The sequence below is a fragment of the Calidris pugnax genome, unplaced genomic scaffold (genome assembly GCF_001431845.1).
Source record: "Calidris pugnax isolate Ruff unplaced genomic scaffold, ASM143184v1 scaffold41, whole genome shotgun sequence".
In the NCBI taxonomy this organism is placed as follows: Eukaryota; Metazoa; Chordata; class Aves; order Charadriiformes; family Scolopacidae; genus Calidris; species Calidris pugnax.
The window spans coordinates 15,171,805-15,194,069 of record NW_015094509.1 but is presented as its reverse complement, the minus strand read 5'-3'; the positions used below and the strand labels follow the sequence as shown (position 1 = coordinate 15,194,069).

General features: G+C 37.5%; 1 protein-coding gene across 1 annotated transcript in view; it reads left to right on the top strand.

Moving 5' to 3' along the window:
• Positions 1-22,265, top strand: part of CSMD3 (CUB and Sushi multiple domains 3) — a 600,957-nt gene that overhangs the window by 565,820 nt on the left and 12,872 nt on the right. Inside the window, exons 61-66 of the mRNA XM_014965576.1 lie at positions 1,668-1,841; positions 5,024-5,197; positions 5,455-5,528; positions 14,029-14,140; positions 15,473-15,652; positions 20,755-20,820. Of these exons, the coding sequence (XP_014821062.1) occupies positions 1,668-1,841; positions 5,024-5,197; positions 5,455-5,528; positions 14,029-14,140; positions 15,473-15,652; positions 20,755-20,820 (780 nt within the window). The remainder of the gene's footprint in view (positions 1-1,667; positions 1,842-5,023; positions 5,198-5,454; positions 5,529-14,028; positions 14,141-15,472; positions 15,653-20,754; positions 20,821-22,265) is intronic.

Genomic DNA, 22,265 nt, shown 5'->3' with positions numbered 1-22,265 from the left:
ACTTTCAACTCTTAATGTCTCCTTTCCTAACTATTGACTGGTATTTCTGGCTATATTATTCAGCTCAGAAGTTAAAACATACAGATCTTTTTAAAAGGACTGGTCATTAAACTCTTGGAGAATGCGGACAGACTTTTGCTGCTTGGAGTACTTTTTTTGACTGACTTTTATTAAGTGTTGCAAAAGCTATCATGTCATTTTTGAGTTGGTTGGTTGATGTGTTTCTTTTAAGCTAGGTAGTTTAAAAGAACCAGAACCAGATAGTATAAAAAATAAGGCCCTAAATTTTAGATTTGATTTACTGGTTGCAAAAGGATTGATTATTTGATAAGAGGATCACTTTCATCTAGCATTCTCAAACAGCAATGAGTGATGCTGCGGAGCATCTTTGTGGTATAAATAGTTGAGATTCTCTCACTGAAGTGTATAATAAGAATGAAGAGATGGCACATGGTGAACCTTCTGCAGATCACATTCAAATATGCTGTACTCCTGATCTAGTGACTCTGACTTCTTTTGAGCCTGCAAGATGACAGCTGTCTAAACATAAGTTTAAAGGTTATGAGTGAAGCTTTTCATTTCCTCCATTCTTGTGACCTGTATGTTCTCTGCTATATTTTTAGTCACCATGTCTTCTCATATACCCCAAATGTCTTCACTAAATTAAATCATCCTTGTTTCATTCACTTTCTTTCTCTTTTGATAGCAGAGTTTCTCCCAAATTTTCTCTTTTTTACCCCTTTTTTTCATCCATTCTGGTAACTTTTGGCCTAAATTTCTGCCTTTCTTTTTTTGATTCAAATTAATTTTTTAATTTAACTTCTTTTCTACCATTTTCCCTTCAGCTCTCAATTAGCAATTGTCTGTTACTACCCCATTATCCAGTGAACAGCACTTTTATCTTCATCACTACAGTTATGTCTGTTTATTTCTACTGTCCTTCTGTGGTGCTTTTTAGTCTTCTTTCCTACAAGTGAGAAGAAGATGTTTTTATTTTTTCTGGATGGTCTGGAAATTCAAATCTACACTGAAACACTTCTTGTTGGTCTTCTTAGGGGTAGCAACACTGAAAATTTCAAGAGGCTGCAAATCCTTACATTTTCTCCCACTAGCTAGAAGAATCTATGCTTTTTGGTGAGGAGTTATTCATGAAGCAAATACTAACCAAACTGTGGAACTTAGAAAGAGGCTTTCAAGTCATATTTTGGAACAATCATCCTGGAATTTCATCCCTGAGCATTAATGTCTAGGAAATGCCTAAGCTGGTTAGCAGGAAGAGAGTACTTGACTATTTCCATGGTAACTAAAGATAGTTGTACTCCATGTTGTCTAAACAGACAGACAAAATTATTTTGTAGTATACTACCAGACATATATTAAATGTGCACTTTATAGTCTCCATACTGCTTTTTTGGTTGTCTTCCTATTTGGTTTGATGTGTCCTGTTTATTTAAGACACTTCATCAATCAGCCGCTGTCTCCTAAATGGAGGAAACCAGAAGTACTAACTTGGGGAAATGTGGCAAGAATACAGTGAGGAACATAGCATGTCCTGACTGTATTGTCCTCTAAAAAAGGTGAAATTAGCACATATGGTTCTTCTAGTAACTGTGTACACTGGGGATATTTACAGCAGCTGGGCCTAATTACTTCAAATATTATTGCAGCTGTTACCTGCCCAACTCCTCCGCAGATCTCTAATGGAAGGTTGGAAGGAACAAACTTGGACTGGGGATTTAGCATTAGCTATGTCTGCTCTCCAGGATATGAACTCTCTTTTCCCGCTGTTTTGACTTGTGTTGGGAATGGAACATGGAGTGGTGAAGTACCCCAGTGCTTGCGTATGTATTTACTTTATGGTCTTGTGTTTCTTTATTCAACTATAGAGCTTTTTCTCCTCTTTAAAAATTTCACCTTTTTTTTTTTTTTTCCAGCTACATATTGAGTAGGGGAGGTTTCATTGTAATCTCTTTTATTTGCTCATTACTCATCCTGAACTTTTCCTGATGTTACAGAGAGATTTTTCTGTTGGTAATGTTGACTAGACCCCAGAGTGATTTCTTGACAATTGTCTATTTTTCCCTTTACACTACATTAAGTTACATGTTTTATGCAGTAAATTTTGTTAACCTGAAAGTTGTAACATTGATGGATTTTTATATTGCTACAAATTCTATTACAATAGCAAATGTGATTTTTCTTTAGTTTGGTGTTATCCCACTCATATTTAAAAAATCTTTTTAAAGAAGTGATTGTGATGCTTCTGAGAGATATTGAAATGATTGCATTGGAGCAGGAGGTTCTGTAGTTATTTTTATAGTTATTTATACAAGAGCTATTTCACTGAAACTCTGTAATGGTCTTGAGCAAGGAGTCTAACTGGAAGACAGTAACTTCATCTTTGTGGCTTTACAGTTTCTGCAGTTTAATTTGAGCTTGCCAAGTAGCTGAGCTTGCCAGGTAGCTTGCTAAATCTTGCAAAATGCAGTTCTCTGTTCTTTTACTATTTTTTTTGCATTCTTCATCTCTCCCTGTCAAAAATGGTCTCTGTTTTGGCGATATTCTAATACTATGAAACCGTATCATATAGATGATATTTTCCTCTTTTTTTTTTCCTTATGATACTCTCATATCATCAACAACAGTTGGTCAATGCTGCTGAAACTGTATGTGCCAGAGCCAGAACTCGTTGAAAGGCACTGTTTCGGGAAGAAAAAGATCCACCGTTTGTTGTTTAAGTTCTGTAGATGAAGCTCTTCCAGAGTCCACTATATCATGAACATCAAAGACCATGAAAAATTCTTTTCATCATTTGTTCTTGATTGAAATACTGTGTCCTTAGTTCATTTTTGGATACCAAAAGCCATTTATGATTTTTGAGGTTGGAATACTCAATACTGCAATATTCTTTGAAAAAGCATCTTGACCTTTAAATTTTTTTAAATGTATAGTTAGCACAGAATGCAGCTGCCTGGGAATTAAAGGCTGTTCCATGCAGAGATTACATTAACTGAATGGTGATGATGTGCAATGGTGTTGATGTGCAATGATGTCCATTGGCTTGCAAGAGAAATCAATTGGCAGCCAGTGCTTGTCAAAGAGATTAAACTAGCTGCCATCTGGCAGAAATGAAGAGGGAGCTGGTGAAAGTCATTCTCAGTGAGCAATCTTAAAGAGTTCTTGACATCAGAAATTTAGTTCCCAGCTTGGTTCCATAGAGCCTGTAGCTGAAGATATGCAAGGTATAGTTAAAAAATGAAATAATTACTCAGAATGGAATATAGTAGTGTCTTTGGTTGAGTGTTTGTCATCTATGGCCTAGTAAATTTGTCTTCTAGATTATTCTTATAATAATTTCATAAATGACTGTTGTTTTTATAAGGTTGGCAAGAGATGGCCAAAAAAAAATAAATAGGCCTATGCCTGAAAATTTCTAACTACAGATATAAATTGTTGTTAATCAATTAAATGTCTTTGAAGAATGAGACTGGCCTCGCAGCCTGGTGTCAGAGCTTCATGGCCGTGTGTCTGTTAAAGGGTCTCAGAGTCCTTAGGGAAATATTTCCAATGGGAGTGGGAGCACTCACAGAGCTTCTTGTTTGCTGCAACTTCAGTTTGTTCTGTAGTTCCCTCTCCCAATATCAGAGGAAAACTGCCATGTTTTATCATGGTACCTGGTTTCCATGATTACCTATATAGAAGGCAGATAATCAGTAGGTATTCAGTGGTTGGGTAAAGTTGACTGACAAGTAAGTGGTGGAATTTACTTAGTTTTATAAAAAAATATTAAACTTTCAAAAAACCCTATGTTTTAATGTGAGGATTCTTTTTCCTTGAGAGTGGTTGCTACTTTGTTCATGCAAAGAACTGTTCAGGAGACAATTTCAAGCTTCTGTGTTAAAAATCTGTAAGTGCTTCATGTATTTTCAAGTATTTTAGTGACATGGTTTAGTGACTTTTTTATCAGAGTTAGGTTGATGGTTGGACTAGATGATCTTGAAGGTCCCTTCCAACCTAGACAATTCTATCATTCTATGAATGTGCCTTTTTAGAAATATGTCATTGCACACATCCGGCTTGGTGGTGGTTTGTTTTTTGGGTTTTTTTGTGCATATTACAGCATTTTCTGCTTGATATTAAATTAGACTACAATATTGGAATTCATGGTGTGTCGGGGAATAGTATAGTCTGATGGCACAGGCTTTACCATAGCTGATTGCATTTCCTGAATCAGTTATTCAAAATGCAGCTTCTGACAATAATCAGTGCTTTATACTGCAGAAGTCCAGTAAATTTGCCAGCAGTACATTTACCTAGTTATGCTATGCTATAGACATAAGGAATCTTTAGGAGAAAGGTATAAAGTAAAAAGATCCATTTAGGAATATGTTCTTAGCAATCAAATTTACCCCACATAGTAACAGCTTATTAGTGTTTTAGCTTTTTTAGATGGCTGCTAGAATTTCTTTACCGTTGTGTTTTGTTTGTTAGCTGTACTGACTTTCAAGTGTTTTGCTTCCATACATACCAAATCTTCTCTTTCAGTGAAGGATGAGAAAGTAAGAATTTACAATTCGTAAAATCTGTCTGACAAATCCTTTAATCACAAAAAATGTTGAGCACTGGCTAGGTGGCAGAAAGCAGGAGAGGATGAAAGATTTACATGAAGGTTTGGTACACTCTCTGATTTCTCTCTATAGGAGGATTTGCAGATTGATGTGGTTTAGAGCAGACGTGAACTGTGTATATTTGGGCCTTAATGAAATAACCTGTGTAGCCTTGAGTGTCAACTTCAAGCTACTGACCAAGTCCACTATGTAGGCATTTTCACCGGAACTACTGCAAACTGAAGCAGACTAAAGATTGGCTACCTAATCTCTCTTTGAATTCCTATTGAATGTTTCTGTATTTAATAAAATAAATATAAAATTTGGAGTAACTGCTTGAGTGACTTCAGGTAAGCGTTATTTTTGTTTATATTAATAAATGACACATTGCATCTCTGTCATGTCTTTTCTCACAGCAAAGTTTTGTGGTGACCCTGGAGTACCTGCTCAAGGGAAAAGAGAAGGTAAAAGCTTCATCTATCAGTCAGAAGTTTCTTTCAGCTGCACTCCTCCTTTTATTTTGGTTGGCTCCAGCACCAGGATTTGCCAAGCAGATGGCACGTGGAGTGGTTCTTCTCCTCGCTGTATAGGTAAGGTTACACCCATAGTACTGAAATTTCTTGAAATACTTATTATTCCTTTTCCTGTTAAGTAAATCTAGGAGATTTCAGCTGTTCAGAATTATCTTGTTGTTTTTCTATATTCTTTAATAATCAAATCATTTTATTTTCGTTTCTCTCAGGCTTATTTCATGTTGTTGAACAAGCTCAATTTTGTTATATATTCATGTATTTCGTTAAAATATTGGGGTTTTTTTAATCTTTAATTTATTGTATTTTTTTTTAAGAACCGACTCGCACAGCATGTGAAAATCCAGGAGTGCCAAGGCACGGGTCACAAAACAACACATTTGGCTATCAGGTAGAGTATAGAATTTTTTATTAACTTGCATATTAAAATATTTTTATACTACCTCAAAGTCTAGAAACTTTTTATTAGAGGTCCAGAAACTGTTCATGCCTTGTAAGAGCCAGTTGTATTACATTGACCTTGTGTCCCTATTAGCAATGCATTACGTGAAACCCTGATGATCAAGTTCTGCTTGTTTTCACCTTGAAGAAGTTAGTTCATTATCTCCCCACCAGTATATGTGTTCCCTACTTTTTATCAAGTAGGCTTTTTCTTCTGAAGCATATATACTTGTGTGCCAAACTGCTAGTGTAGACATACTCTAAAAAACAATGTTGGTTTTTTTTTTCCTGAGAGCAATTCTGTTGTTCCATTTGGAAATTCTGTGACCATAAATAAATCACAGAGTCACAGAGGTTGGCAGGAGAACTTCTAGTTTAACCCCCCCTTCTCTAAGCGAGGTCAGCTAGAGCAGGTTGATAAGGGCTCTGTTCAGGTGGTTTTGAATATTTGCAGAGATTTTGAAGATTTCCAGAGACTCCACAGTCACTCTAAGCAGCCTGTTCCAAGCTGGTCACCCTTACAGTGAAAATGCCTTTTTTTTTTTTAAACACAATTTCCTCTGTTTTGATTTGTGCCTATTGCCTCTTGTCCTGTCACTAGGCATCACTGAAATAAAGTCTGTCTCTGCCATCTTTCCTGCACCCACTAAATTGTAATACACACTGCCAAGGTTCCCCTTGAGCCTTTTCTTTTGCAGGCCAGCCAATTTCAGCTCTTTCAGTCACTGCTTGTATGCCAGATGCTCTAGTCCCTTAATCACCTTTGTGGCCCATCACTGGACTCAATGCAGTATGTCCCTGTCTCTCTTGCACTGGTGAGACCAGGACTGAACCCAGCACCCACTTATGTCTCACCGGTGCTGAGCAGAGGGGAAGAATCATGTCCCTCAACCTGCTGGCCATGCTTTGCTTGATACAGCCTGGGAGGCTGTTGGCCACCATGAGTACAAGGGGGTGTTGTTCAAAATGGTGTGTGCATATACCTTTGTTGGAAACAGAACTGTGAAATTGAAAATGCTTTTGAATTTCTGATTTTCTGAATCTCATGAAGCGGTGACATCAGTGAGACATTTTTATGGGTAGATGGTGTACAGATGGAAAAATGTGCCCTATAGTTTTTTAGGAGTCTATAAGGCAGCGGCAAATAAACTAAGAAAGGGCCTAAACTACCTGCTACATCTGTGTTTGGTGTCAGGGCTGAAAGCTCTAGACATGTGAAGATGACTAGGCAGAAGAGTAAGCTAGCACCTCTCTGGTTGTATGTGGTGTCTGTCTAGTAGCAGGACTTAAATAAAAACTTCAGATTTCCAGAAATGCAAGAAAAGGCTGATTGAAATTTGAGCAGATTTACAACATGAAATTAATTTTTAAAGGAAAGAGTGTAGCAAAAGACTTTTCAAATTTTCATGGCTGAAAACTTCTTTGGTTTGTCATTTTTGTGGCCTTTACGCAGTAATGATTCTACTTAGTGATTAATTTATCAATCTTTGAGTTTCCAGATTGTGCTAGATCACAATCATATGCAAGTGGTAATATAATTGTCTCAGTTTTCTCCAGGGAATGGAGTGCTGTTTTGTGCCAAGATAGAATATGCAGGGCAAATCCTTGGGCTAACTGCCTTTGGGTCTAATATAATACTATGTTAGAGGGCAACTCTATTCAACTGTGTAAGAAAGGAATTATTGCAGTGACCATTTTCTACAATTTTGTTGCCAGTTTCTCTGTCATATTAATGAGCTTTCTATCGATGGAGAAGCTAGTGAAGGCTTTCTCATTTGTGATATAGTTGTTGTAGTTGTGAATGAAAGCATCACTCACAGCTGGCAGAGCTAACTGTCAAAATACCGGGCAAAATGTCAACTGATAATTTCTAAAAGAAGTGTAGCTGCTGGTAGAATTTACAAACTTGATCCCACAATTGTAAGGTTAGTGCCTTGCAGATTTAAACTGCATGAGCTATAGTGTCCTTACCTTGTCAGCAACTTACCCTCAAGCTCATGTAGCAAACTCAGTTTTATGTAGTGACTAAATGTCTGTGACATTTCTGGTTACTCTACATATGATCCCTTAGTTAATACAGAACAGGGTAGGAGTATCTTTTGTACAATTGAAGCTGAGTTTAGCTCTTTATTGGGTGGAAACAACAGTGAAAATGATCGGTTCTAGACAAGTTACTGTCTGTAAATCCTAGAAAGAAATATTACATTACCATATATTCAATAATATTATGACTCATTTAAACCACAAACATATTATAAATGAATTTAATTTCCTGTATGAACAGGATAATAATGACTTGTGCTTCCATCCACATCAGAAAGGTAAAAAAGAAAAAATTCTAAGTTGTACCAAAATATGGGAGATGAGATGGCATCGATATTCCTTTGTCTGATAGGTCAATCCTCTAACATCTTAAACAATAGACTAAAGAAGCTTATGTAAAATTAAGCAAAATGATTTGCAGTTGGCAAATGATAACAAGGAGTCATTACTGTTGGATATATAAGATGGTTTTATGACTCTAACCCAGGTTTTGAGTTGTCGGGTTTTGGGTTTTTTTCCCCTCCTTGGGGGTTTGGTTGTTGGGGGGTTTTTTGTGGTTTGGTTTTGGCTTGGTTTTTTTTTTAGCTCTCTTAAATACTTCATATTTAAACTAATATCAGTAGGATCATTTAAGTGAATTAATTGTTAAGTTTTAAATTTATGTCTCTGTCTCAGAAAAAAATAATAATCAAGCTGTAGCCTGATAGTAGAATTCAAGTCTTCATATGTGGAGTCCTGCTTTAAGCACTTTTCAATAAATTACAATATTTTCTCTTTTACCTGACTGTATCACTGACTGTGACTTGCTTTTCACAGTACTAATACCAAATCATGAACTTCCACAGCACTGGGCTTTTTTGTTCCCCGGCTCTTGATTATTTGTTTTCCAATCTTATTGATTGAATTGAAAGTTCAGGCACATACAGCATAATTCCAGGCTTGACTAAAAGACGTATCAAAACCTGGCCTCCTGGAACCTACACTAATAAAAGCACAAATATCACCACCTCACTTTTGAATGGTGTTTTAACTATTAAATAGGAGCTTTGTAACAAAGAGACAACAAAATTTTGCATGGATTTTATTGTTTGGTTTTGAATTCAGAAGCCAGAAGCAGATCAGGTTCTTGTGTGTTCAAATAACATCAAAATATTAGTTCAGTGTTACTTGGATATCAGACATGGCATGTAAATGAGTAGCATTACCTGCTTTAATTGTTATGAAGATGCACTTCTAGGATGTTTGCCTTTCATCTGGGTATTTTGGATCTGACAGATCAACCTTTACAGGGTTCTACACTAAAGAGCTTTTACAGAGACAAATTATCTTTAGAACTTAGTGAATACTGACTTCATCTGTAATCTGGAAAATAAATTGCTCCTTGAAAAGAAAATGTGGTTTTGAAATATTTCTTCAGATATATTGCTAGTAACATCGAAAATTGCTTCTAGAACTTCTAGCTGTTGTAACACAAGATACTACTGAAGAAACAGTTTAGAACTGCTCAGACCAGCCAGTCATATTTGTAAGATTTATTACTTCTCATACTTTTCCAACATATGTTTTTCCCCTGCATTAAAGCCTGAAGGAAGCCAAAGTGCAGTCTGAAATTAGAAAGGAAAATAGCCACATTACAGTAGTGGTAGTCCTGTGTTAGCTTTTGGGTTCTATTTGATGAAATGCCTTCTGAAACTTGATCTGCAGATGTGGAGCAACGTTGCAAATAACATCCTTCTGTGAACGTTATGCTTATGAAAACTTTAGTGTTGATTGAATAGCAGGATGAAATTCCAAGACAAGTGCTGTACTACCACAGCATAGCTGTCTCCATTAGCACAGTTGGCATCACCACTGCATCAATGAAAATGTCATTTAAGCCTTATCAGACACCACCTAATTTTCCTGGTTCCTTCTGCTTCTCAGGATCCTGAGATATGTGGCTTCAGCCTGGAGCCACTGGGGGATGTTAGTGTCAGCACTGGGAGTGCTTCAGTGGCAGGAGTGGGATTTTGACTTCTTTTTCCCCTCTGTAATTTTTGGTTCACCTGGGATTATTTATAAAGTTTCTAACACACTTTTAGACTACTCAGACTGCAGCTCCACATTATATTTCAATCTACTCTATTAGGTGTATTTAATTTATGTTAGATACTTGTTCGTTTTTACCCCTGAAGGCTGATCCTGTCCAGGTCTGCATTTCTTTAATTACCCATAGGTGAGCTGTTCACAGCCGTGGGGTATCCAGTGCCAAGCCAGTGTCACATCTCTGTCACACCCACACCTGTAGTCTTCTTGGTGGTATTGTGTGTCCCCATTTCCCAAGGCTTTTGTTACCATTCCAGTGCCAGTCTGGACTTCTCTATACCATATCACGTTAGTGGTAAATAGCTCGTTCTGCACATAATAGCTTTTTGTTATTACTGTGGACATGAAGCTGTGGTTGTATGCCATACAAAGATAAAGGAGGGCAAAAAATCAGGCATAACCAATTGATCACAAGAAAATTTGATGCTACAGCTAAACCAAATTTAAACAAAGAAAAAAAATTAAAAGAAAAGAAGGAAAAAAAGCTCCAGGCAGCTCAAGATACTGTTAGACAAAGGAAGCCTGGCATCCCTCTGCCCAGAGGTCTTGCAGACTTAATAGCCTGTTATTAGTAATGGCAATACTGCATTACTGGGCAACCAAACTACAAATACAGCAAACACTTAAACAGTTGTGTTTTGTTCATGTAAAATAGAGTGCTAAAGTTTAGTGAAGAGAAATAACAGATGTTCACTTAGCCTCGTGATCCTTTGCCATGAATTGCTGGGGATGGAGCAGCTTGTTAAAGTTCGGCAAACTGAAGACCAAGAAAAAATTGAATGTGGAGTAATGAAAATTGGAAATATCTTCTATTCTTATAAGGAATATAAGAAATATTAATGATATTATTAGTAGTATTATTAGTATTAAATAATATATTATTTTTGATGAAAATAATTATCTAGAGTATCATTCTATTCTTTATAAATGGGTGCAGGTTGATATTTATGTATCTCTTCTCAGATGATTGCTATTTCTCCTGTTAGGGTATAGCAGATATACGGACTTTGGTTCTTAGCAAAGGGAAAAGTTAGTGAGGCTGATTTTTGGAATATCCAAACCATAACTGACACTATGAAGAAAGCAGCTATGGAATAAAGATGATAAAGTAGTATACAAGCATATATATATTATTTTTTCAGGGATGGATGCAAACGCTGTTACAAAACAGAGAGTACAGTGAACAAAGGTATTTTCAGCTGTTTCCCCAGCTCTCCCCACTAGTGCTTCTATTCAAGCTGTCTAACAAAAAATTCAAACAAATCAGAACACCTGAAGACTGGGGATTTTGTAAGACTGTAGAAGGCTGTAGTGTAGCGCCACCTGGTGCCCCTGGCACAAGAATATTGCAAAATAGATTTCAAAAAATAATTTCTAAATTACTTTTTATTTTTAAATTTTTAATATTTATTACTTGTAAGCTTTTTGGATTTTAGGAGTAGGGAGCCTCTTTCCTGTATTTATTTATTCATTATCTTGAGTAGCGTGGCAGCACTTCTAAATCACTTGTGCAACTGTTGTATTTTTGACGCTACTTTTGGGGCTTATGTATATAAAGGTTGTGTTTCCCTAACAAGGATAATACAGGTGAAGTGCATTTTTTTGGTGGAAATAAGAAAAACAGTTTCACTAGTAGTTACTGTTGTGGATAGAAAAGTTGGTATTGCAACAACTGGTTGCAATATCAACAATGGTTAGGTTTGAGTTTTGCTTGCTTGCTGTGGATTTTGGGGGTTTTTTTGCTTTTCTCTTTTTGCCTTTTTTTTTTTTAATTGGGGAGTGCTAGCAACTCAACCTGTCCACTTACTTGGCAACTTGAGCCATTTCCTTGTCCAACCAATAGATTTCTCATACTAAAGAACTGGTTTGATGTTTAGGCAACCAAGCTTCAGTGAAACCGTATGGTAGACAGAGCTGCAGTTAAGGTGGGCAGACAGTGGAAAAAAATTCCATGCATTTCTTGGTTCTGCTCTGCAGGTGAACAGTTTTCCTTCAATATATCAGTTCAGCAAAGACTCAGTTCACAAAGAAGTTTTTTCACTGTTACCCATTTAGTCCTGCAGGTCTAAATCATGTACATGATTCAGCTCTTCCAACTCATGAAGTATAAACTTTCGGTTCAGGCCATTCTTGATGAGTAGAATTACAATATATTGAATTTCACTGAATATACTGAATTCATTTTCTTGATCTATTCACTTTTTATTCCTCTAAAGAGATTCTATACAATGAGAAATTTATTTTACTTAAGATCCTACTAAAAAGTAGGTGAAAATTTCAAGATTGCAGTTATCTGTTTAATTCAGTGTTGCCCATATTTAAGTGATATAGAGTTAATACAGGAAAGATAAGCACATCATGAGAGTTGTTGAACTCTGAAAAGAATATTTTTTTTTTAAAGATAATAAAATATTCATTGAAAATCAGTGAGGTATGTAACTGTAGCCAAGTAGTTCAAGCCATACAGTAGCTACTTCTGGAGTTGCTATTGACTACTAGAGTTTGAATCTCTAACTTAGTTACAGTTTAGGTTTCGATATCTGAGTATAAGTAGCCAATTAACCTCTTTACCTCATTGACTTCTATGATGTCCAGCTACTCCACATCACAAAATAATTATATTTTTTAAAAAATATTTTATATTCAGGAAGATCATACAGTCAACTTTGAAAGAAGAAAGTGGAAAGAAAATTAAGTTGGTATTCAGATGTATATTAAGAAACCACATTTAACCGTTGAGGTTTGGTTTTAGTTGGATTTTTTTTTGGTGTGAGCAAGGGTGAAAGGGTCCTGGTCTTAAAGACAGTGTCAAAGTATTGTCTTCCTTGATAGCTAAATATTAATAGGGCAGGTGTTTCTTCCATAGTCGTGAATGGAGATAGCTTTGATAAAAGCAGATTACTGAAATGAAAAAATCTTTCATAAGACTAGTTATTGCTGTAAAGTAATATATTGGAGGTGGTTGTTTTAACTAAGCTCTTTACCACACAAAAAAAAAGTACTTCTATTTGGTGCAACTTCTAAAACTTTCAGTGTTTTCCCACTTTGTGCTTAATCGTGAAAGTGATTTAGTGCATTTTCTTCAAATTCTTTTGAAAGTAATTACATAGTCCAGTGAGCACAGTAAAGAGCAAAAAAAAAAAAAGGGAAATGAATTTTAAATCACATACTGTGTTGATGAGCTACTATCTGTAGTTCATGGGTTATTATTAAATTTTGTTCTGATGAGAAGCTTGAGCTGAAATGGAATAATCATATAAAGTTTCAAATGACTCCTTGTAGCAGTAAAATACTGTTTCCAGGACTAAACTACTGTGAAAGAGTCCACATTTTACCTTTGAGCATCAATTTGAATCAAGGGTTATACATTTAAACAAAATAACGAGGCCTTCCCCCAAAAAAAACCTCCCCAGAATGATAAATGTGCTGTCACAAACAGATCAAAGTTTTCAGCTTCTTGTTTAAATATGAGTTGATAAATACATTAATACAGGTCTCTGCAGAACAGATGATGTGATCTATGCATCTTAATATTTGAGTTAACCACTCACAGCATGTCATAAACTACTCTCTGAATGATATACCTGTAACCTACTTACCTGCTTTTGATGGAAAATGAGAATTATTCGCATTTTCATCAATGTCACCATGACTAAACATGCTGAACAAGTTATTCCATGCTATGTTTGTGCAGAAACTGTTATTGACTAAAGAATTCTATTTTTTTTTATGTAATACATACACACAATAAGAGTATAATTAAAAAATAATCTCAGATGAATTGCTATTGTAAATTGTAATGTACTTGTGTTCAAGTTTCTATTATCTGTGTCATATAAAGAACTTTGTTTTTTTTACCTCATCAGCCAAAACCAAAATAAAACATTATAGGAACATTATAGTTTCTGAAGCATGAGACAGTGTTATCAACCAGGCCTTGCCTGTTCTAATGAAATATTTCTCATTATAATTTCCAGCATTCCATGGGTCTAGTTCAGCAAAGGTCCAGCAGAATCTATTACCATTTTAGCTCTGCAGCTTCCCTGGTTTGCTGCAAGATTGCCTAACTGGCTCCTCCTTGGTCCAGAGTTAGGAAGCCACAGTGAGCTTGGTTTCCAAACTCACCATGCCTCAACTGTTCCGAGCCTGAAGCATCACACCAGAGAGACCACAGAAGATGAAGTTTCTATTTTCTTCCATGGAGGATCACAGTTTAGAGACCCTGTATTATATGAAGGAGTTTGCTATCAAATTTTGGAAAAAAACAGCCCCAACTGTTATTTGCTCATAACAATATTACTATGTTTTTTACTTTTCAACAGGTGGGAAATGTTGTTCAATTTCAGTGTAAAAAAGGACACCTTCTCCATGGCTCAACAACACGAACTTGCCTTCCTGATCTTACATGGAGTGGAATCCAGCCTGAATGTATACGTAAGTGAATGATAGATTTTTGATCTAACAAGTTTTTATCTAGGCTATTTAGGTACAGTAACATTGTTAGAAAGTTAATTTCTGTAGTTTTTTAACTTAATACAGATTTGGATTACTAGTTTACGGTAGCTAGAAATGTGATTTTGTAAGTGAATTTTTCAACAATAGCCCATAGAATTAAAAAAAAAAAAAAAACACCACAAAATAATGAGAATAACAAAAAAAAATTTCATCCAGAGAGAAGCTGAAAATAGTAAGTTTCTTTCGAAGATAGTGCAACCTTTTCAATGAAGGCAGTGAAAGAGTTGGGAGGAGGTGGTGAGAACAGAACATGTAAGAAAGCCCTGCACAACCCTAACTTGTACTGGAGCAGATAGTTACAATCAGTTCTAGTAAGGAGTTTGAGCTGTTTCCCAGCTAAGGAGTCAGGGTACCTTAAGAAGGGGGAAGAGGGTTTGTAATTAGAAATTTTTTAATCTGAAATTGAGAGAATCATCTTATTTGGTTACAAGAAGTGACATTTCATTTCCTAGATCTTTTAGACTTCAATAAATAGAGCTAATTTACTGAAAGTATAACATAATGGTTAATCTTTCTAGTTTTTCAGCTAGCAAGCTGGTTTTTTCTATAAATAGTCTCACTTTACAAGGTCTGATCTTGTAGAATCACTTTAATGTATGGAGAGCGTATCCACAGAAAAAACCAGCAGTAATGTTTCAGTTGGTGCTAGCATTCCCCCTGAGCAAACAGCAAATCAGTAGCTCAGTGTGTTGAAAGGTGAGGTCTGCTCCTGGAAGTATGGTTGTGAGATAACACCAGAATCTCAGATTCTAGTAGTTGTTAAACGACACTTTGCATGAGATTAGGAATAGTAATTCATTTTTCTTCCTGATATTTAAAACTTGCCTCGCCTACAATTTCTCTGTGACCTTTCATAGTGTTTTCCAAATGAACCATTTATTTACTGCTATTCACTGCTACACAGATATCATAAGTTATGTAAATCACAAACCATCACTGCTTTTAACTGTGGAGAGATGTGAGCTGTTTGTGTTTGCATATGCAGACAATTCATTTTGGTTGTGCAAGTGCATTTACATTGGTTCTTGCTACGCTGAAATTGAAAGGTCCATTTTCAAGGGCATACTTGCAGGCTCAGGATAGTAATTTATAGACTATGTAGTAATTTTTAATTTGAGTTAAAAATATATTAATATGTTATATTTATTGATGCTATTTTATTCATTAGTTACCTGTCAGAATGGGAATAGATTATTTTTTCAGAAATATTTTCACCGCATTACTGAAGGATATTTTATCTTTTCTTTGTAGCTCACAGCTGTAAACAACCAGAAACACCAATTCATGCTAATGTTGCAGGAATGGATCTTCCCTCGCTTGGTTATACATTGATTTACACTTGCCAGCCAGGCTTCTTCCTGGCGGGAGGATCAGAGCATAGAGCCTGTAGGTCTGATGGCACATGGACTGGGAAAGTTCCAGTTTGTGAAGGTAAATTCTTCAGTTTCCCACTGCATCTCTCATCATTACATGATTTTCTTTACCTGCAGTCTAATAAGATAAGGCACAATGGCAAGGAGAACTAAGAGGGAGAACATCTGAGAGGATAACTAATCCTTTGTCAGTTGTGTTTGATGTGACATATGCTTTGCTGTACTTGTCTTTTGCTTGCATGCACAGAGGTGGAAATTCCAGATATAATTCTGGAAGCCAAATACTTGGGTAAAACCTGCTTTTAGACTTCTGATTGAGTCAGGTGTGGACTACATTGTCATAAGTGGAGTAAGAATCTCAATGGTTTTGCACATACTTAATAAATTTAGATCAGGATAATTTCTTTTACAGAGATTGTGTCAGCTTCAAGACAGCTATGAAAGTTGCCCTACTACTATGATATAGTTGCCATCATGGGAACATGGTGGGATGACACACACAACTGCAGTGATGCAATGAATGGCTACAATCTCTTCAGAAGAGATAGGCAAGGAAGGAGAGCTGGTGGGGTAGCCTTGTATGTTAGGGAGTCTTTTGACTGTCTAACCCTAACTGAAATGTTTATGGGTAAGAATCAGGGAGAAGGCCAACAAGGCAGATATCATGGTGGGAGTTTCTTACTGACCACCCAATCAAGATGAAGAGGCAGACAAAATATTCTGTAAGCAGCTGGGAGAAACCTCACAATCTCTAGCCCTTGTTCTCATGGGGGACTTGAACTTACCGTATGTCTTCTGGAAATACAACACAGCAGAGAGTAAACAGTCTAAGAGGTTCCTGGAGCGTGTGAAAGGCAACTTCCTGACATAGCTGGTGAGGGAGCCAACTAGTGAAGGTGTCCTGCTGGACCTGTTGTTCACCAACAGAGAAGGACTTGTGATGGTTGGAGGCTGTCTTTAGTACAGTGATCATAAAATGATAGAGTTTTCACTACTTGGAGAAGGGGGATTAGCAGAACTGTCACCTTGGACCTCAGAAGATTTGCAGAAAATGCCAAACTGGGCAGGAGTGCTGATCTGCTTGAAGGCAGAAAGTCATTGCAGAGGGTTCTGGACAGGCTGGATCCATGGGCTGAGGCCAATTGTATGAGATTCAACAAGGCCAAGTGCCAGGTCCTGCATTTGGGTCACAACAACCCCATGCAGCACTACAGGCTTGAGGAAGAGTGGCTGGAGAGCTGCCTTGGAAGAAAAGGACCTGGGGGGTGACAGCTGGCTGAATATGAGCCAGCAGTGTGCTCAGGTGGCCAAGAAGACCAAAAGCATCCTGGCCTGTATCAGGAATGGTGTGGTGAGTAGACTAGGGAAGTGATTGTCCCCCTGTACTCTGTTCTGGTGAGGTTGCACCTTGAATCTTGTGTTCAGTTTTGGGCCCCTCACTAGAGGATGGACATTGACTAGGGAAGTGATTGTCCCCCTGTACTCTGTTCTGGTGAGGTTGCACCTTGAATCTTGTGTTCAGTTTTGGGCCCCTCACTAGAGGATGGACATTGAGGTGCTGGAGTGTCTTCAGAGAAGGGCAATGAAGCTGGTGAGGGGTCTGGAGAACAAGTCTTACAAGGAGCGGCTCAAGCAAGCGGGGTTGTTTAGCCTGGAGAAAAGGAGGCCGAGGGGAGACCTTATCACTCACTCAATCTGAAAGGAGGTTGTACTGAGGTGGGGCTTGGTCTCTTCACCCAAGTAACAACCAAGAGGAGAAGAAGAAATTGTCTCAAGTTGCACCAGGGGAGGTTTAGGCTGGGTACTAGGATGAAATTCTTCACCGAAAGGGCATGAAAAGTATCATGGCAAAATCATGGTGCAAATGGTATTTTTCATGTGAGATAAGAAACATCCTCAAGTAGAGCAACTATTTGGAATCCGACTTCCTGAATAATTAAAGCACCTTCCAGATTACTGATAGGTAATGTTTCAGATGTGGTTATCCCTAGTGCTCTTACAGAGCCATGCAAAGGCTGTATAGCCAAACACTGCTGCTTGGAAGGGAAATAGGAAATGAGTGTTTTGTATCACTAAAAACCAGGTGTCGTGGCATTACGTGCCAGGCAAGTGCTGGCTGAAAACAGACCAGAGCTTTGGGAAAGTGTTGGAAAGCAAGCTGCCAGGAAGCTTATGACTTGTTCAGCACTCAGGAAGTGTTATGGCAGGCCAAATGGGATTCAGGGATTGTATTTTGATCCAAGAATTTTCTGCTGATGGTATTGAAACAAGCAGTATTAGCTGTCTTTTCTGATAATAAAGAACCGTTATGAGATTATATTTTTTTAATTATTAAGCGGTAACTATGAGCATATCAACCTTGTCATATAACTTAGTTTCACAGTGTCCTGAGAAAATGTTACAGAAATGCAAAATTTTCAGGATCAGAGGTCTGTCTTCTTGCTTTTTAGCAGTGGAGAAAGCTAGGAGTGAGCAACATACTGTAAAGTATTAAGTCTCAAATTAGATAAAGTAGAATCATAGAATCGTCTAGATTGGAAGGGACCTTTAAGATCATCTAGTCCAACCATGAACCTAATTTCTGATTAAAAAAAACCAACAAACAGCAACAACAACAAAAGAACAACAAACCAAACAAAAGCCACATCACTAAACCATGTCAGTAAGCACTATGTCACCGTCTTCTGAATACCTCCAGGGGTGGTGTCCAACCGCTTCCTTGGGCAGCCCATTCCAATACTTAATAACCCTTTCAATGTAAAAATTTTTCCTGATATCCAATCTGAACCTCCTCTGGCGCAACCCTGGGGAAGAGACCAACCATTCTCCCCTGGATAAGAGATGAACCCTTGCCTCTCTACAGCCACCTTTCAGGTAGTTGTAGAGAGCGGTAAGGTCTCCCCTCAGCCTCCTTTCCTCTAAACTGAACAACCCCAGCTCCCTCAGCCTTGCCTCTAAGACTTACTCTTCAGACCCCTCACCAGCTTTGTTGCCCTTCTCTGGACCTGCTCCAGCACCTTAATGTCTTTTTTGTGGTAGGGGGCCCAAAAGTGGACACAGAACTCGGGGTGGGGCTTCACCAGTTCCAAGTACAGGGGAACCATCACCTCCCAAGTCTTACTCACCACGCTGTTCCTGATACAGGCCAGGATGCTTTGGCTTTCTTGGCCACCTGGGCACGTTGCTGGCTCATGTTCAGCGGACAATAGACCAACACTCCCAGGTCCTTTTCTGCCGGGCAGCTCTCCAGCCACTCTGCCCCCAGCCTGTAGCACTGCATGGGGTTGGTGTGACCCAAGTGCAGGACCCGGCACTTGGCCTTGTTGAACCTCATCCCATTGGCCTCAGCCCATCGATCCAGCCTGTCCAGATCCCTCTGCAAAGCCTTCCTACCCTTAAGCACGTCAACCCTCCCACCCAACTTGGTATCATCTGTAATCTTACTGAGGGTGAAGTAAAATATCTCTTAAATGTTTTCAATTTTACTTATTAGAGAGGGTTGAAACATCTCTCTCCTGTGGAAGGGAGAGGAGTGGGTTAAATTTTTCACCTGTGATTGTGAAAAACACTACTTCAGAGTAATAACTTGGATGTAAAGGAATAAAACGTTTGGAGTTGAGAGCTCTAAAAGGATCTGTAGGGGAATCAAACCACAGTTTGGTCCTTTAAATACAAAACTGCAATTTTGGAAGTCCTACTTAGCAAACAAAGGTTTGTATTTAAAATTTTTATTTAAATTTTATTTCTTATTTAAAATTTGAGTTCTGAACTTGACTTGAAATGTATCCACTTTGACAAGGCTGATTGACTCATCAGCTTTTTATACTATAGCCCTTTTGAAAGTATGATCCAGATATTTCTAACCTGAGCTTGATATGGTCAAAATCATATGCTGTTGAAGCACACTCTACAGGTCAGCCATGTTCAGCAAAGTTCAGTAAGTTTCTTTCAAAACAGAGAGGAAATAGAGATTAATCAACCAGTAGTAACAGGCCATAAGAACTTTCAGTTGAGTGCCAGCCCCTGCCCTTTTTTCATGCCAGTTTTAATCTATATACCAAGAGCAAGCTTCCTGTAATAAGCTAAAAGTTATTCTCAAGAAAAATATTCCCAGTCCTTCCTGCTAGATTTTCCTTTTTATCCAGAAAAATACTCCACTCAAGGAGAAGGAAGTTGCTTTTCTTGTCTATTTTTTTAGAATGCCTTATATTTCTTTTTTTTTTAGAGATAAGGCCTGGGTTTAATGCCAAGATCCAAAATAAAAATATTGAAATAACCACTGGAGCAAGGGATGGAGCCTAGTGCTGCATGAGAGTATTCTACATCAGGAGACAGAATTATGTGTCTTTATAGCCCAGTGAATCCAAATTAGTTTCTGCAAAATAAAATAGCTTCAGCTGCAGGAAATGATGCTGTCCCATTGCATTTGGTTCACCATCTTAGTGGTGGGAGAGTTCCTGCTCTAAGCAGAGAAGAAATGAAATTCTCCAACTTCCAGTGCTCAAAGCACTTGAGCAGTTGGCAGTACTGTGGACAGCCTCATTTCTTCCTTTCTTTCTGTTCCTGTTCTTTAAAGAAACAGTGACCTTCTCCTCCATTGTTAAGAGATTAAGCATGCATATTTGGATTTTCAGTCTTGAACACAAGTCTTATTCAGTACTATTGACAATAATTAAGTCCTGGAGAGGAACATGATTTAAAACACCCTTGTAATGTATTTCTTCACTGTTTGGTGTTACATTACTTCCAGTCAAAGCATTATTCACAGTGCTATTTTGTGTCAGTCCCAATTTAAATGACTTAACTTGCCTTAGATGACATAATAGAAGGCATCTTACATATTAGGTGCGTAGTCCAGGACTCTGAATTCTGAAGTGTGGATTCTGAAGTGAAAGTCTACCCTGTCTGGGTGTTGCAAGTGACTTGGTAGCATCCAGGTGACTGACAGGAGAAAACACAGCAACAGAAGTACTCTGTGGGCACGTGGTTCTATGATACTAAGGCTTGATACTGATTGAAATGTCATTTGTATTTTAGTGTAAAACACCATCTTGTATCCTTTGTGACAAATGAAATGTCATTATGGAAATTATTTTCCTAGTTTCTGAGTAACATATTTGCTATTTGTCTTTCGTTTTTTTCATTCATTCTTTCTAACAGCTGGTTCCAAAATATTAGTGAAGGACCCCAGACCAGCTTTGGGAACACCAAGTCCCAAGCTAAGTGGTAAGTACTTTGAGTTACATATAGCTTTAAACAATTGCTGTAGAAAAGACAACGAGAATTGACTTAGTGAGACTGCACTGAATGGCTTAGAATGAATAAAAGGTATTAGATTAGGCATTACATTAACAGAACAAATCCATCATTAATTAAATTAGTCCCCAGTGTTTAAATCCGTCAAGACTATGTGGTATTATTAATATCCAGATACAGTTTCTAATTGTTATGTGCTGAGAGTTTTATTTGTTTCACTGAAATCACTGTGTTCTGTGTAAGATCTTATGCAGTTTGCCCATTCAGAAACTATATTACTCACCCAGAAATAGTTTAAAAATACAGTGTTTAACAGTTTTTTTCACAGTCTTACACATCTTTTACATATTTCTAGTTCAAATTGCTTTACCCAAATACTTCAGTATTAGCCTTCAAAAAAGCTAGCTTTAGCCTAGAGAAGGTGGTCTCTCTTAACTGTGGCTAAAGACAAGTCCAGTTTTAACTGATTTGCGAGAGGAGACTATCTTTGGGTGTCCTGACTAGATCCCAGAGAGACCTTTCTCTGTCCGCTGCAGACTTTTTGAAGAGAGAAATCTCCTTAACTAAAATGAGCCTCTGACTATAACCCTATTAAATATCTGAAAATAAGGAGTAAAGATCTAAAAATAATTCCTTAGTGTACAGGTTTTGGGAGGTGGGTGGGTTGTGGGACTTTTTGTTGTTGTTGTTTTCTTTTTTTTTAGTAAAAAAGCCAGGTTGCACACTACTTCAAAATTATGTTTGTAAATGATGTACTGCACAGTAGTCATATTACCAGATTTTTCATTCAGAAGCATTTTGTACAATCCCAATTAATTGAAAATAAAGTACATATAGATAGTTTTCCTGAAAGTAGGGAAATAAATTTCAGGCAGATCACAAATCAACAGCATCAGACCATTTGCACCGTGCAGTTTCCTTGCAGGCAGTTTGCAGGCCAGTATCTAGGTGTTCTGGGTTTATATGTTTATTTGTCAAAAAATATATGACTATATACATATACATACCCAAATGAAAAACTAGGAAAGGTCTTTTACCCTCCACGGGGAAGAAAACCTATCTCTGTGACCCATAAAATAAATCATGAAGGAAGACTCTTAGGTATTCAGTGTGCCCTATTCTTGAATTTTAGGATAAACTGAGAGAATGGGGCAAGTATTCTTCTGTGTTTATCTGAGATGCCGACACACACTCAGAGCTTTAAGTTCTATGTGAGCGACTCCAAATAATGTGAAAGTGTTGATTTCAAATAGTGATTATTTGTTGTAGGGCTAAGTTGGATAGCTTTCCTTTGGAAAGGGTAGTAAACCAATCCTAAGTCACCTTCAGTTTAATTGTTTAAATGGTATCTCATGTTAAGATTTTAAAGATTTACACGTATCTGGTTTTACTGCATAGGTAACATTTTTTTTAAC